This window comes from Geotrypetes seraphini, chromosome 6 (assembly GCF_902459505.1).
Source record: "Geotrypetes seraphini chromosome 6, aGeoSer1.1, whole genome shotgun sequence".
Lineage (NCBI taxonomy): Eukaryota > Metazoa > Chordata > Amphibia > Gymnophiona > Dermophiidae > Geotrypetes > Geotrypetes seraphini.
In genome coordinates, this window is record NC_047089.1 from 159,772,883 (window position 1) to 159,786,555 (window position 13,673).

The following is a 13,673-nucleotide window of genomic DNA, read 5'->3' on the forward strand; positions in this document are numbered from 1 at the left end:
GTCACTGTTGTAGGAAGAGTTCCAGGGCAGGCCGAGGTTAGAAGTCTCCTCTGACGGATACAGCACTGCGGCTGCCATAACATTTAAAAAATAGCGATCGGGGGGGGGGGGGGGGCAGGTGTGGGGAAGTCCGGAGCTGCAGGGCCGGCGTTAGAGGCAGTGAGAAAAGCCGACTGTGCATCCCCCCCAAGGCGTGCCCCGGGGCGGACTGCCCCCCCCCGGCGGTACGCCATTGGAGCCTTCAATTCCTCCAGAGCCCACAGATGTGGAAATGCTGAACACAGAGCCAGAAGAAACAGCCTTGGTAAACCAGGAACATGAGGAAATGGACTGGAGTGTTTTACCAGAATTGGGGCTTACTGAAGAAATGGATGTAAGCTGATTGAATTTTGGGCTTGTGTTTTGCATAGCTTTCTTTTGAGTGAACTTTTGGGGTTTTGAATGTTTGACTTCTGGGACAATAAGTGAATTCTTTGAGCATGCTAGCAGAGGGACGTATGCTAGTACAGTCAAATTTCGGTTTGCGAGTAACTCGGTTTGCGAGTGTTTTGCAAGACGAGCAAAACACTTGAGCAAACTTTAACTCGCAAAACGAGTGTTGACTTGATCAACGAGCGTGACCCACCCCCCAAACTCTTACCTCCAGCCGGCAAACAGCACCAACCCATGCCGGCACCACCGCCTTGCAATCTGCTCCTGATATTGCTGCCTGGATGTCCCTGGGAGGGGAGAGTTGTGCAAAGGTCCTCCCTCTAGCCCTGATTGGCGGCGGGTAGGCAGGAAAGAAGGCATCTCTGTTCATTCTGCTACTTGTAGAGGCGGTGCTGCCTGGATGTCCCTGGGCGGGGAGAGTTGTGGAAAGGTCCTCCCTCTAGCCCTGATTGGTGGAGGGCAGGCTGGAAAGAAGGCGTCTCACTTCCTTCTGCTACTTCATAGTGGCAGGAAGGAGCTAATGCAGGAAGTGGTAGCAAAAGGGGGTGGAGCTTGACTGAAGAAATGCTGCATTTCGGTGCTGGAACACAAGCCCTGACACCCTGTTACTATCGCCTCTCTCATCCTGTGTGGAGCTGCCAATGCCTGGTGAAAGGCAATCAGTGCGGAATGTGGCCTTGAGGTGAGAGACGAGCGATAGCGGAAAACCGAAAACCAGAACGAGATGGACCAGTAAAGTGGGACCGGAACCTGGAGCAATAACGGGCACTGTGAGGTGATGCTGAAATTTTAACACTCTTGGAGCGGCTGGGGGCTGAGAGGGTGCCTGTATGGAGGAGCAGGCCTTGAGGTGAGAGCGGGAGTGCAAGAAAAGGGAAAGATGGTCTGTGGGGATTGAAAGAGAGGGGAGTACATATGCTGGGTTGGAGAGGGGAGGGGAAAAGAGGGAGAAGTGTTAGACCCCAAGAAGACATAGGCCTGTTTTTGCAATGTGGAACGAATCATCCAAGTTTCCATTAATTGCTATGGGGAAACTTGCTTTGATATACGAGTACTTTGGATTACGAGCATGCTTCTGGAATGAATTATGCTCGCAAACCAAGGTACCACTGTACATTATTTTGTTTGTTTGGGAATTTTTTTTTTTTTTTCTTGAAGCCAAGATGGCTGCTGCAAGCTGTGGCTTGGCTGCAGTAAAGCAACACCAGCACTATCCCTCATAGAGTTGGAAAACCCTGAAGGCTGGGGCAGGATCTGCCCAATTTCTTAGTGGAGGGATTGAGGGTTATTTTGCTCTTTGTCCTAACAAGGAGCTGATCTGGCAAATCTGCCAACCTTCTGTTTTTGAACTCGAAGGAGAAGGGAAGATCTATAATATTGCAATGTGTTGTGTTGTTTTGTTTTGTTCGTTTGCACTGAAGATTATGGGAGACTGGATTAAGTTTGTTCCATTGCTCCCACAATGAAGCAGGACTTTCCTGGGACATAAGATATATGGTTTTGACTCCTTGATCAGACCAGGCTGGTGAGTGCAGCATTATTTTGTTTCCATTATTATTGCCATTACTTTTGGACTTTTGCTTTTCATGCATTTTTGGATTTGCCCTAACTGAATGATAAATAAATTTGATTTCTTTATGATAATTTACCCGAGTTGTGCCATCCTGACTATTACACACAGGGTAAGCTCTCCACAACAGGGACTTCCTCCCTTTTGGGGAAGCATGCCGGGGCTATATTGTGGTTGTGGGCCAGTCCCTGCTATGCCCTAAGGGACGGCCACGCTACAGCGCCAAAAACTAACGCCAGCTCAATGCTGGCATTAGTGTCTAGCACGCGCATGCTAAAACCGTTAGCGCAGCTTAGTAAAAGGAGCCCTAAGTGACTTGCCTAAGATCACATAGAGCTGCAGTAGGATTTGAACCTCACTTCACTGGCTGTCTGGAATCATTTGGCTAATCCTCCACTAATCCAAAATAGAAAGAGGAAGCAGTTCATTAGATTCACCTGGCTGGTCTTCTACTGCTCGAAATGTTTGAGGAATATGGAAAACCATGAGTGCTCCAAGCCAGAAGTTCCCCCTGTATGGCATGCTCCGTGTTCTCGCCCCATCCAATATGTTATAGTCAAGAATGGGAAGCCGATGGATGGGGTGTAACTTTGGTGCCCTCACTTTCCTAGCACCTTGTGTGGCCACATACACCTTGCTACAGCCCGGTGGAAAACATTAGAAATCATGATGAGAGATACTCAGGATTTCCTTAAAGTATTTCCTCAACAGAATATCTGCCACCAACCATTTTGTTTTAGGAAAATTAAAGAAACTGCAATTTGTTTTTACAGTTAAGAGAATTTTCTAATGCTTCTAACATATGAATAAACTATCTTCACTTGCCTATTGTCTGAAGGGAATGAAGCTGAGAATCCATCTTGGGAACCTGCTTTTCTGCCACAGCAAAATATCTATTTTTTTTCAAGTTTGAAAACAGTTTCTCAAGGGAAATTACATAGTTGAGACCCCATGCATTTAAGGATATCCTGGTTCTTCTTACAATCCTCCAAATGTCAACTAAGGAAAATAACATCTCCAGAGCTTGATATATCAGGCCTCTGTACAACAGATGCCAGAGGAGAAAACAGACCATTGCATAGTCACCTTACCAGCATCAGAAACCACTTCAGTACATATAAAAGTCTTCAAGAAGGTTCCTGGAAGGAGGGATTTGGAGGGGTTGAACAGGGAGGACCTTTCAGCTGAGCTTAAAGAACATCATTTTCAAAAAGAAACATATCTTTCCACTTTTCTTCCTCCACTCTTAAAAATGTGCCTCCACACAGATGGCTAGATTGAACCACTGCTTAAAAAACACCAAAACTTTATTAACCCAGAAGGTTGCCATATATGTCAACATAATATGGCAATATTCACTCTCTTTCAAACAAACTTCTAATACATTCTAATATTTATAACCCGCCACACACCTCAGAAGGTCCAGTGCAGCTAACAAAAGATGAAAATATGAATTCTTAGGAATGTCATTCACCAAAACTTGATTGGTTTCATATTCAGTGCTGGAACGACGTGTTTCATTAGTCAGGGCCCCCAAGACACGTGCAGGAAACATGACCTCTAAAGTTTTCTCATAGAGCAGCACTGAAGGCACATACAGAGCAAAGCACTGGTCACCTAACACTAATTATATTTTAAGAATGGAAGGTAGTAATTTTATAAAGCATTTCCACATCAAAAGAACATTTTACTTGGAAAATGTTTATTATACACATGTTAAGAGCTGGTACCCTGAAAGTATTCTGCTAACAGCACTTTTGGGTAATACCTGCTTAGGCATTTCTGGGGGCATATTTTGGGTAGAACTGTACACATGTAAAGACAACACTCTAGCTTTCAACTGAAGGAATGATTTTCTTCTTAACTCCTAAACAGCCACATCAGAGAATATATGACTTTTCTGACCACAAAAGGCAATTTCTTTCTTTTTAAAGTACAATTTCAATTGTACCTTACCTTAGTTTTTTCACAGAGTACCAGCACACATTTGCATCTGTTTGGGAGCAGCTGTAAACTTTTGTGAGGCTATAGTCCTTATTTTAGAAGCATCCCCATGTATAAATAGTTGCATTTATATGTGTAGAGAGATTTACGATTGACGTGTAAATACCATTCCACAAAGGGTAAGGTAGGGCAGGAAGAGGAGGGTCCTAGGCAAATCTATAGTGCAGATGTGGATTCCTTTATTTCACTTAGGGAATCCATATCCGTATAAAAAAAAGATTCTGGCATTTACAGCTACACCAAAACAAGTATAAATGATAGTGGAAAGGGGCAGCTGTAAACGTTGATATTTGCCCCCTTCCCTGATGACTGCTAGGGGTTTGATGACCAAAAATATATATTTTTTTTTCCGGTTTTGCCCAAAACTGAATATGTGGCTGAAATTCACTGCTCTGTTTTGGCTGAAATTGGTCGTTATGGCCTGGCCTTGTCCTCATCATAAGTAGCTCCCATCCACCCCAAGCCCCCAGGAATACGCAGTGGCTTTCCCAGGGTCTACCTTAATAAGAGTTTATGGATTTTACCTCCAGGAACATTCTAAAAATTTGATTCTTTATACATTGCCTTTCTGTGATGCAATCAAAGTGGTTTACATATTGCATTCAGACTCTCTATTCCCAGTGGGCTCACAATCTAAGGGTTTTTTTTGTAGGTATCTGGGGAGTGTTAGGTGCCTTGCTCAGAGTCATAAGGAGTCACCATGGGAAGCAAACCCAGATCCTCAGATTCTTAGCCCACTATACTAGCTGTTAGGCTACTTCGCTACCTTTTTAAAACCTAGTTACACTTTTACTGCTTCTTCAGATAGCGCGTTCCAGAACTTAACTATATGTTGCGTGAATAAATTTTACTTTTTAGTCTTCGTTTTAATAGTATTGCTAGGTAACTTGTGTGTGTGTCCTCTAGTCTTAGCACTTTTGAAAGAGTAAACAATCGATTCATATTTACCTATTCTACTCCCTGAGGATTCTGCCGACTTATACCATATTCCCCCTCAGGCATCTCTTCTCCAAAGTGAAGAGCCCTAACTTCTTTAGCCTGTTTTCATATGCGAGGCGATGGCACATTCAGCGCTCCAGACTGTGCTATGCTTTTTTGATCGAGCAACGATTTCACCAGCGGCAAACACCATTATCTTTGAGCAAAATTGAAGTTCAACTGGCAAGATAATAAGCCTTTTCATTACCCCTGAAGAAGCCCATTGGTGCGAAACGGACCGGGCCTCCGTTGGGTTATTAAGATAAGTGCTTAATATTTTCTAAATATAAGTATAACGATAATCATGGAACTGAATCAATAGTTGCTGGTCATTTAATGCTCATCCATAAAGAAGAAAATATTGATAGAAAATTGATACACACTATATTTTTCACTTAAATATTTATCACAAAAGAAAATTTTAAAAAAATAATTAAAATTAAAAACATTAAAATTCAAGGGTTTTTGACCTGTGATGATACCCAACCCCGAAATAGTTGTGACTTCATTGATCACACTCTTGGGGTATTTTGAGGTCTTTTTTCCCTTGATTTAAACCACATTATATATACTATCGGTGTTACATCAACTTTGTTAGTAAAAGAGGGCCCAGGTTACTTACCTGTAGCACATATTCTCTGTAGACAGCAGGATACAAGTTCTCATAGCATGGGTGATGTCACTGATAGAGTTCATATAAGAAATGTTCATACTAGAAATGTTTGAGCCGCTTCACTGCGCATGCATGCCGCTTCTAAGTGGTCCTCAGTCCATTTATTCAGCTTGAGCAGAATACAACTCCTTTATATGAGGACTTGTACACAGCTGTCCACAGAGAACACCTGCTACAGGTGAATTATTTTTTCCCATGGCTAAGCAGGCTAGCAAGTCTCATTGCATGAGACTCCCTAGTTACAGGTTGACTTCAGGGAAAAGAAATAACAAGGTGCTGTAACAGGCAGGCAACAATTATTCTAGCAGCAACTAGCCAGTTTCATATTTTCTTTTTTTAAAATAAGGCAGCTCGGTGGAGAAAAGAAATGGGCCTAAGGAGGATGGAGTTGGATTCTAACCCAGAAAGGGATTCTGGAGGAAGAGGGGCCAAATCTACTCTTGTATCAGAAGTCCTCTCCTAAAAAGTAGTGATGTAGCAATTCAGCAAATAACATACAATTGGAAAAATTATGGCAGGTTAAATTACAACTTTTGGTGGAATTCTGTATGTCATATATACAAAATGGAATGTACAATAGCAACACAAAAAGGATATTTTGGTAAATTTCAGAAGATCTGGGGACCATTAACAGATTTTTGTAATGAATGATAACTTTTTCCCAAGATATTTGATTAGAGGGGAAATGGGTGGGTTTCATTTTTATTTATCTCATAATATATGAATATATCAATAGTTTCATTGTACTGGTACTTGTATGTAATTCTGTGTTGGGAGGGGATGGGATGGGAGGGTTTTCTATTCAATAAGAATAGTTTAAATATTAGGTGTATTACATAATATTCAAAATATTATAGAATATTAATTTGTAATGAAATTTTGTATTTAATGTGTTATATGAGAGTTAATCAAGTGTGTATTTATAAGTTCATATGATTTTACCTTCTACACTTGTAATATGCAAAAAGGTATAAAGAATCAAAAACACAAAAAGTAGTGGGATGTGAATATACAACCAGCCCTGCAAAATTCCTTCATGGAGCCTGATCCCAAGTATGCTACCTATGCTTCCATTGCTCTAATATTGTGAGCAGTGACACTGGACATAAGGGAAGGAAATGTAGTCTGATAGCCAATTACACAGGGCCAGATTCTTCAAAAAGTCGCTGAAAGTTAGGTGCCAGCAGGCACCTAGATAGCGCATACCGGTGCCTAACTTTTGTTTTAATTGGTTTTAAGTGGCGTGATAATTGATCGCACTATTAAAAACTTATTAAAAAAATTAGGCACCCTTGGGCACCCTCTGGGGTCTATGGTGCCTAGTGACACTGAAGTCCGGAAGTGGGCATGTTTAGGGGTTGGACCCAAGGCATTGCAACAGCAGTTATTTTTAATGGATATGGCCCCATTGCACCAGATGCAATTTTAAAAGCCACTGAGATCTCTTTATGGGATATCTCACCAGAAAAACAGTGCTATGAAATCAAACAACTAGATTTGGAACACAAATTCCCCCTCTGTAGGCATGAGATAAGACCATAAGAATTGCCATGGCTGGGTCAGACCAGTGGTACATCATGCCCAGCAATCCGCTCATGCAGCGGCCCTCTGGTCAAAGACCAGCGCCCTAACTGAGACTAGCCCTACCAGCATAGGTCCTTATTTAGCAGGAACTTGTCTAACTTTATCTTGAATCCCTGGAGGGTGTTTTCTTCTATGACAGACTCCGGAAGAGCATTCCAGTTTTCTACCACTCTCTGAGTGAAGAAGAACTTTCTTATGTTTGTACGGAATCTATCCCCTTTTAACTTTAGAGAGTGCCCTCAATCAAAGCCTACATTGAATTAGCACATAAACCAAAGAAAAACAGCTGGAAAACCTATGCTCATTAGACAAATAAGTACCTCATAATAGTGAAAGAATTATGAGAAACTTAAAATATGAAATCTTGTAGTGAAAAACATCTTGAGATGAGCTCTAGTGGTGCTCTGGCTTATCTGATCAGCTCCGTGGAAAGACTGAGGTGATCCTATGCAACAGCAGTAAGCAGGAAATGGCACATATGCACAAACGACAAAAAAGATTACTGTAGTTATTTTGAGAAGTTTAATTAGAACTGCTGCTGAAGCTTCTGATAGCATCTGCTTTTTTTGGTCTTGCTAAAGCTGCTTGGTTCTACAATTTACAATACAGAAGTTCTTTTCGAATGGTAATATATTATCATTTTATACATGACATGGATTTACAGAACCCTGCACTTTCCTATCATTCTACTGGCCCTACCTTCAGTAATAGCTGGTATTTGGTTATTCTTTGTACAGGCTTCAATAAATAGGAGTCCAGGCTCAACTTGTGGTCCAGCTTCCGCTGGCACTCCTGCATGAAAATTAAACACAACACAGAGAAGTCATTGACATATTCATTCATAAACATTCACTTCAGAGGAATGTTTAACAGTCACAGATTAATTTCATCAACATTATAAGAGGGGGGGGGGGAACTCATCAAGGTGTGTTAAGGCTTTTTACCGCACCTTGATTCACTGCCAGATTCAGCAGCCAATGAGATCTTAGTAGCAAAGGCTGCTGAATCTCATCTCATCTCAGGTCTTTTATTAATAAAAGCAGAGCAATAGAAGCAATAGTAAAAAAGGTTTTCCAAGTACAAAGCCTGAGAAAACAAAACAAATACACTCCACTGAGGCAAAATATAAAACAAAATGAAACATCACTTTTTCAGTGGTAACAAACCCACTAACCCCCTCCCCTAGCCCAAAAAGTAAATCAAAAAGTACCACAGTGAAAATGGAAGGTTACAAACCAGCAGATAGATAAAATACAAATACTTCAAGAACTCAGTGACACAAGAGGGCTCCACAGTTTTTCCCGCATTCCAAGGGATTTAAAATGCGTAGCCTGCAATTTACTCGTAACACAAATATATAAAAGCCATCAGAACCAAGTCTGCAAAGGAGGAAGTCCAGTCTTTTTCCAAAAATGCATCAAAGTCAGTCACACAGTGCTGCAGCAATAAGGCACTGTTAAGTTCAAGCATTCTTTGCAATAGTAAATCCCGGGAATGGTCTGCTGAATAAAAAGATACCTGGATCCCAGGGAACATGATAACTTACCTGAACAGCCTTCCAAAATGACCTGGCCTTCAAACAGTGCCATCAGAACACTTTTCTCCAGAGGGACACCAACAAAGAGGCAACACCACAGAGAAACAGTGTTGTAAATGCACAGATGTAAGATATCAGCAATAAAGTATTTTCATGGAGTTTTCCTGTAAATTCAGAGCCTTAGTGGTACAATAAACAGCGAGTTCCATTTTATCCCAGTCAGACTCAGAGTTAATTCACTTGCAGACCTAGTCCCCATCTGTGCCACTGAGCCAGAGGAACTGGACCTGTCAACTAAGGAAATGATATAAAGCAAAGACAAGACACTAAATGCCAGATTCTGTATAGGATGCCCAGTCTCAGAAGCCACTTAAACGGCTTTTGAGAATCGCACACACGCATCCTATATAGAATCGCATCTATCCTCATGGACAGATGCCTAAGCCCATCTAACACCACGATTCTCTAACCGGCATCCATGTCACAGGCGCTGGTTAGAGAATCGGGTTGCCACTGAGCTGATCACAGCAAGGAAATCTCCCTGCCGTGATCAGTTTAGTGGCCACGGCAGGGAACCCATCCCCTCCGCGAAGACTACTGGCAGGAGGGATGCCCAGTCCCTCCTGTCTGAACCCCCGAATGTCTGTAACAGGAGGAGTGCCCAGTCCCTCCGAACGCCACCCCCAAGACATCCTCTGGCAGGAGGGATGCCCACTCCCTACTGCCATAAACTCTCCCCCCCCCAAAGATCATCAGCAGGAGGGATGCCCAGTCCCTCCTGCAAGAACCCCCTCCCCCCCAAAGATCATCAGCAGGAGGGATGCCCAGTCCTTCTTGCCAGAACCCCTTCCTCTCAAAGATCAGCAGCAGGAGGGATGCCCAGTCACTCCTGCTGGAACCCCCCCCAGCCCACCTGGACCCCACAGTACCTTTTTTAAGTTGGCCTGCCAAAGGGATGCTTCATCCTTCTGGCCAGCCTGTGTCCACTGAATGACGGGCCTGCCCCTTCCCGGAGCATCATGGGATGCACCAGGGAGGGGTCTAAGGCCCTGATTGGCCCAGGCACTTAAGGCTCCTCCCTTAGGAAGGGCCTTAGGCACCTGGGCCAACCGGAATCTTAAGCTTCTTTCCCAGTGCATTCTGGGATGTGCTGGGAGTGGACTTCCAATTGGTCAGCTTCCTTAGGCTACTCTCTATGGGTGCTACAAGTCACTCTGAAAAGTCCTTATCAATTGGTAATAGTTTGCCTGAAAAAGATCATTGTAAGATACTGTAAGATGTACCCCTGAGTACAAAATAAATTACATTGCCTATTTAAAGGGAAAAGAAGCTTGCAAGTTCACAATCAACCTCTTATTCAAAGAAATATTAATTGCCTCTTTCTTGGCCATGTTAACTTTGAAACCAGAGACTTTATTATAATCTTTAATCGCTTTGATCAAATTAGAGAAAGATATTATTGGTCTCATTAGGAAAAGCAAGATATCATCTGCAAATAGAGCAATCTTGTAGTCATGATCACCTACACAAATTCCCACAATACCTGGATTTGCTCAAACTGCTGCTGCAAAAGTTTCCATGGAAAGAGTAAAAAGTAAAGGGGGGGGGGAAGATTTAGGATATAAATATAAAGCACACCCCCATGTCCTAAAATTGAAAAACACCCCAAACTCCGCTAAGGTAGCATCTAAGTAACCCCAATGAAGCCTATCAAAGGTTTTTTCAGCATCAATACTGAGATGACGAACTGGCATCTTTGTACTATAAAATTAAGATTAATCATACACCAAAATGTTGTCTGCTACTTGTCTATGGTGGATAAAATCAACCTGATCAGAAACATGATGGCAGATAAAGGCCCATCTAGTTTGCCCATCCACAGTAACCTTTATTTCTTTCTCTCTCTGAGAGATCCCAAGTGCCTATCCCAGGCCCTTTTGAATTCAGACACAGTCTCTGTCCCTGCCACTTCTTCCGGGAGACTGTTCCTTTTCTGTAAAAAAGTATTTCCTTAGATTACTCCGGAGTCTATCACCTCTTAACTTCATCCTATGCCCTCTCATTGCAGAGTTTCCTTTCAAATGAGACAAGACTCATGCGCATTACATTACGTAGGTATTTAAACGTTTCTGTCATATCTCCCCTCTCCCATCTTTCCTCCAAAGTATACAGATTGAGATTTTTTTTTTGAAGATATTTAAGTCTGTCCCCGTATCCCTTATGATGAAGGCCACAAACCATTTTAGTAGTAGGATGAATAAGTGGCGGCAGCACAGCACTCAAACACATGGCTAATATTTTTGCCAGAATTTTATCATCTACATTAAAGATCGATATAAGCCTAAAGGAGGTACATTCAGTTTTGTCCTTATTTTCTTTTGGGATAACAGCACTCCAAGCTTCTATCATCAATCCAAGAAAGGGAGTCCCTTATAAAACTGCATTAATATGATCTTTTAATAATGGGGATAGCAAAACCTTGATAAAATTCATTTGGGAAACCATTAATGTCAGAAGGCTTAAGAGAATACAAATTTTATAGCAGCTTGTACTTCAGTAAGTTTTGGGAGGTGTACTCCTGAATATCAGGTACCTGAATGTGGGAATCACAGGTATAGAGATCTTTATAATAAGCCCAAAAGTGCTCCCTAATAGCAGAAATAGTTAGAAGAAAATTACCATCTGGAACTTTACTGTGAATGAGCAACTCATACACGGTTAGCTAATAATCTTTGAGACTTTCATGTTTTCTCATTCCATGTATGCTTCATAATCCTCTATAATAAAATCATAAGCGCACATGCACACTAAGGACAGCGTGTTCCCTGACAGTATGCTGTGTCCCTCCGTGCTGAATTCCATTTTCGAACACGGAGGCAGGGAATACCCCGGTGACTCCCCCCTTCTGCCCTCACTCACCAACCACTGCCCCTCTTCAAAGCAGCCCTGCTGAGGATCGCGGCCGGCGGTAGCGAACCTCGCAGGCCGCTCTGCACCTCGTAGCACGTTCCCTCTGACGCATGGGATCGTGTCAGAGGGAACGGGCTACCGACGTGAAGAGCGGCCTGCGAGGTTCGCTACAGCTGGCCGCGATCCTCAGCGAGGCTGCTTTGAAGAGGAGGGTAGATGCGAACGGACCAGGAAGCTGGATGTTGGACAGGGGGAGCAGGTAATGGGTGCTGCTGGTCAGGGGGAGCAGGGAAGAGGTGCTGCTGGACAGGGGGGAGGTAACAGGAAGGGAAAGCCTACTGCTGGAGAGGGGGAGCAAGGAAGAGGTGCTGCTGGACAGGGGGGAGGTAACAGGAAGGGAGAAGGGCTGCTGCTGGACAGGGGGAGCAGTGAAGGGGTGATGATGGACAGGGGGAGCAGGGAAGGGGTGCTGCTGGACACGGGGGAGATAAAAGGAAGGGAGAAGGGCTACTACTGGACAGGGAAAGCAGGCAAGGGGTGGTGGTGGACAGCCGAGGAAAGAGAGAGACAGAAAGAAAGACAGACAGAAGCACACACACATCTATTCTAGCACCCGTTAATGTAACAGGCTTAAAGACTAGTAGACAAATAATAGTTTATATCCTCTTGCTAAAGTTGTTCTAAGTACAACTGAGTCCTTTGCAATTCTGCAAGCACAGCTGTTGAGAGAGAACATTTTGTCTGCCCAAAATAAAGTCAATTACAGGGGCATCGCAGGCTATAAATCACAAATGACAACATACAGGTACTCTTGCAGCTTGTATTTCTTCTTATCAACTGGATTAATGAATATTTCTGTTGTTTCCATCCAGAACACATTAGTCCAGATAAGATGAAATACAAGCTGCAATATGAGACCTGTAGGTCAGAATATGTGGTTTATAGCCTGCGAGGCCCCTGTAATAAACTCTATATTGGGCAGACCCCTCAGAGGTTTAGGGCTCCTTTTATCAAGCTGCGCTAGTGGTTTAATGTGCGTAATAGCGTGCGTTAAATCGCCGGCCGCACTAGCTGCTACTGCAGGCGGTAGTTTTTGGCCAGTGCGGTGGTTAGCGCGTGATGAAACGTCGCACGCGTTAATCCCACTAGCGCGGCTTGATAAAAGGAGCCCTTAGTGTGCAACTTGGAGAACACAAAAGTAATATAATTAAATAGAAAACAAAACCTGGCTGCTCCTGTGGTTAAACACATGAATTACAACATGAATTTTTTGAGCTAAAGGCTGTTGTGTTGGCCTGTATATTTCCATCGAACAGAGGAGGTGTATGTGTTTAGATGTAGAAGGTTTCTGATGGCTTATTTTGCTGGGGTGGCCACTGAGTTCTTACCTATATTAAGTAAATGGCTGCTCTATTTTGACTTAATGTAAAGGACAACATTCAAAATAAACCACTATATAATATATTATTATTCAGTGTTCTATATTCTCTAAAACCGACTCCTTTTACGCATCTTCCAAAAATTAATCTCTACAGAAACAATCTTAAATGGGTAGGAAAAGCCTCAGAAAATGGAGTAGTCATACCAAAACAGTGTTGACTCTCTCTCAATCATAGGCTAAAAACCCTCCCCAGCATTTTTCATATATTATCCAAGACTACCAAGTATTGTGCAACTCCTTTTATAGGTTAAATATTCAAAACATAGCAATGTACTTAAGTCCTGCTTTCACAACAGCTCTCCCATAGAAATACCCTGGGATTATTTCTTTTTTGAGGCCCCTAATTGTTTGGAATGCCTGTCCAAATTGGCCCATTTTCGAACCTGATGTGGGTTTTGATAAGTTTATCCCTTACACCAGATTTATCATGTTTGGTTACATTTTCAGAGGTTGTTTTTTTCTCCCAGACAGACATTCTCAACCCCTTATGTATAATTTCTTTCCAACATCTTTTGGATTAGGAAGAACAAAATGGGGCCATTTT

The 13,673-nt window shown here is 42.7% G+C and overlaps 1 protein-coding gene across 12 annotated transcripts in view; it reads right to left on the minus strand.

Moving 5' to 3' along the window:
- MCF2L (MCF.2 cell line derived transforming sequence like) overlaps window positions 1-13,673 on the minus strand; it is a 419,732-nt gene that overhangs the window by 62,188 nt on the left and 343,871 nt on the right. For all 12 annotated transcript variants that reach the window (XM_033948040.1, XM_033948048.1, XM_033948047.1 and 9 more), the window contains one exon: window positions 7,941-8,033. In XM_033948040.1, coding sequence (XP_033803931.1) covers window positions 7,941-8,033 — 93 coding nt within the window. The remainder of the gene's footprint in view (window positions 1-7,940; window positions 8,034-13,673) is intronic.